Genomic DNA, 2,677 nt, shown 5'->3' on the forward strand with positions numbered 1-2,677 from the left:
GTGCATGTGTGTCAAGGACAGAAAGGCAGATGTGGCAGTGGAAGGTGTCAAAGCAGTTTGGAAAGAAAAACAAAGTAAAGAACAAAAAAAAAAAGAAAACGATTAATCGATTATTAAATTAGTCATCGATTATTTTAATAATCGATTAGTCGTCGATTAATCGATTAATCGTGGCAGCCCTAGTCGTCATTTGTTTCTTTTATTAACACTTCTTTGTACAACTTGGAAGGATTTAGTGTTAGCTTTGTACACTGTCAGTGTTGTTGTGTTTGTTTTATAAGAACATGTCCACACTAATTCATCTATGGAAGAATTAAAACAACACCTGAAATAAATTTAGCCCCTTTAACACAAGATGAAAGCTAAAAATTTTATTCCATATTGTAATAGTTTTAGGGGTTTCCATGTTTTACAGACTCCAGACTTTTCTTTGTTAAATCTGTAGTTTGGGTTTCCTGAGCTCTCCCTTTGTTCTGCTGCTACAGGCTCAAACTGCTGATTTTTGTAGTGAATTGGTGCCGTTTAAACAAAATAAATGATGATAAAAGTTTAAATCTATCAAATCCTTTCAACCTCGAAGCTGCTAACAGCTGTCAGTCTTCCTGTGACCTACAAAGTAAAAAAAAAGTGAGCAGTATGTAAACAAAGTCAGGAAGTGGTGAAGACGGGGTTACAGTGCGCTGCCAGGTGTTGCACATATTGCTCCTCCTGCTGCCTCGACACACTACCTGCTGCAGAGTTCTCCAGGATCTCAGCTCTGTAGCTGGGCTTTGTGAAGATCGGCCTGTTGTCGTTCTCGTCCAGGATGGTGACCACCAGGAAGTCTGAGTCCTGAGGGGACAGAGACACATGATGATTAGAGGCCCGGTTGACCCAACAAAGCTGGGCTCCAGGTCCGATCAGATTGGAGTGAAGGTAGAGGTTAGCAGGGCTGTGAGGCTGCAGCCTGATGCAGCTGAAGCTAACAGCAGCTCCTGCAGCTCTGTGCACAACTCTCTGTGGTTAACGTTTGCAGATTAGAGCAACAACAGTTTCTCTTCTGTCCCACGCACGGTTTAATGTTCTACTTTTAAACTTCAGCAGCTGCAAWGATTTATTTACAATTAGTCTGCAATCAAACGTTATTGTGTTACTGTAAAATAAACATAATAAAAAAGATTTCTGAAATTAAATTTTAATAGGACAAGTTTTATTTTTAATACTTTTGGCCCAATCTGTTCTTGTTTCTAACAGAATGTTAAAATCAGACATGATTGTTTTTCACTTTAATGTAGAAAAAGTATTTTATTTATTCGTATATCTGCAGCAATGACTTGGTTTTTCTGAGGTAAGTAATATATATTTTTATACACCACATTTAGTTTTTCTTACAAATTTAAAAAAACTGATGAGTATTCTAAAAACTTAATTTTTTAAAATACAAAACAGTCTGCTACTTCCTTTGTAAGTACAAAGTATGTACATATTAACAAGTACATATATGTTTCTCATGGCAAGTGTTTAGAAGTTATGTACCTGGAATGTACCTGCTACTTACGTACCAGTACATACCTGGTTCCTATCAAGAACTTAAAGGATATGTACTTGATAGGTACTGGGTAGGTATTGCATACTTATAGGTTACTTGTGTATATAATGGTAAGTACTAGGTAGGTGCCTGGTACTTATGGGATACAAACCAATTATTTAAAAAGGAACATACCTGGTAATATAGCTTGGCCCTATATACTATATCAGGTACATATTGAGTAGGTATCTCATACATACAGGTTACTTGTATATTATGTATATAACTGGGAATCACTGGGTATGTGTCTGGTACTTAAGTGGATACAATCCAGCCATTTACAAGGGTATATATCTGGTACTTACCAGGTACATACCTGGTGCTTAACTGGTAATACAGCTTGGTACTCATAGGAACCCTACCATGTATGCACCCTAAAAGCCCAAGGTATGTACCTTGTAAGTATTAGGTAGGTATCTCATACTTATTGGTTACTTGTGTACTAGGTACATAACTGGTAAGTACTGGGAATGTGCTTGGTACTTATGAGATACATACCAAGTACTTAAAAAAAGATATGTACCTGGTAATACAGCTTGGTCCTCAAAGGAATTATACCAGGTACTCACCCTATAAAGACCCTATAAATATCAGGTACATACCCTGTAARTACTGGGTTGTATTATATTTTGCTACCTTGCAGGTTTCCACAGTTTTACCATAAATAATGAAGCAGAACATGTGATTGTTTGTCCGCAGACTGTGTGACGGTGCAGGAGTTACCCGTCGAGCGTTGCGGGGGTTCTCCGGGTTGTCTTTAACGGTGATGGTGAGGACGTACTCAGACACTCGCTCTCTGTCCAGAGGTCTGTTCACCTGCACCACACCTGTCTGAGAGTCACAGGGGGAGGAGTTATCGTTAGGAAGAAACTCAACGTGTTCCACAGGAACGACGAGGCGTGAAGAAATAAAGAATATATGATCAAAGTGTTCAGGATCCATCAGGCTCATGTTGCCTGGAGGCAGAAGACCAGGAAGAAGAATTAAAGATTTGGATCTAATTCTGAAACATCTGATCTGTGGAGTTGTGGAGTTCTTTTTTAACTAACTAACTAACTAACTAACTAACTAACTAACTAACTAACTAACTAACTAACTAACTAACTAACT

General features: G+C 38.2%; 1 protein-coding gene across 1 annotated transcript in view; it reads right to left on the reverse strand.

Annotated features, from left to right (window-relative positions):
• cdh23 (cadherin-related 23) overlaps nucleotides 1-2,677 on the reverse strand; it is a gene marked incomplete at its 5' end in the record, with an annotated part of 152,643 nt that overhangs the window by 23,071 nt on the left and 126,895 nt on the right. The window contains 2 exon segments of the mRNA XM_014005461.1: nucleotides 729-831; nucleotides 2,291-2,398. Of these exon segments, the coding sequence (XP_013860915.1) occupies nucleotides 729-831; nucleotides 2,291-2,398 (211 nt within the window).

This window comes from Austrofundulus limnaeus, unplaced genomic scaffold, assembly GCF_001266775.1.
Source record: "Austrofundulus limnaeus strain Quisiro unplaced genomic scaffold, Austrofundulus_limnaeus-1.0 Scaffold30, whole genome shotgun sequence".
Taxonomy (NCBI): domain Eukaryota; kingdom Metazoa; phylum Chordata; class Actinopteri; order Cyprinodontiformes; family Rivulidae; genus Austrofundulus; species Austrofundulus limnaeus.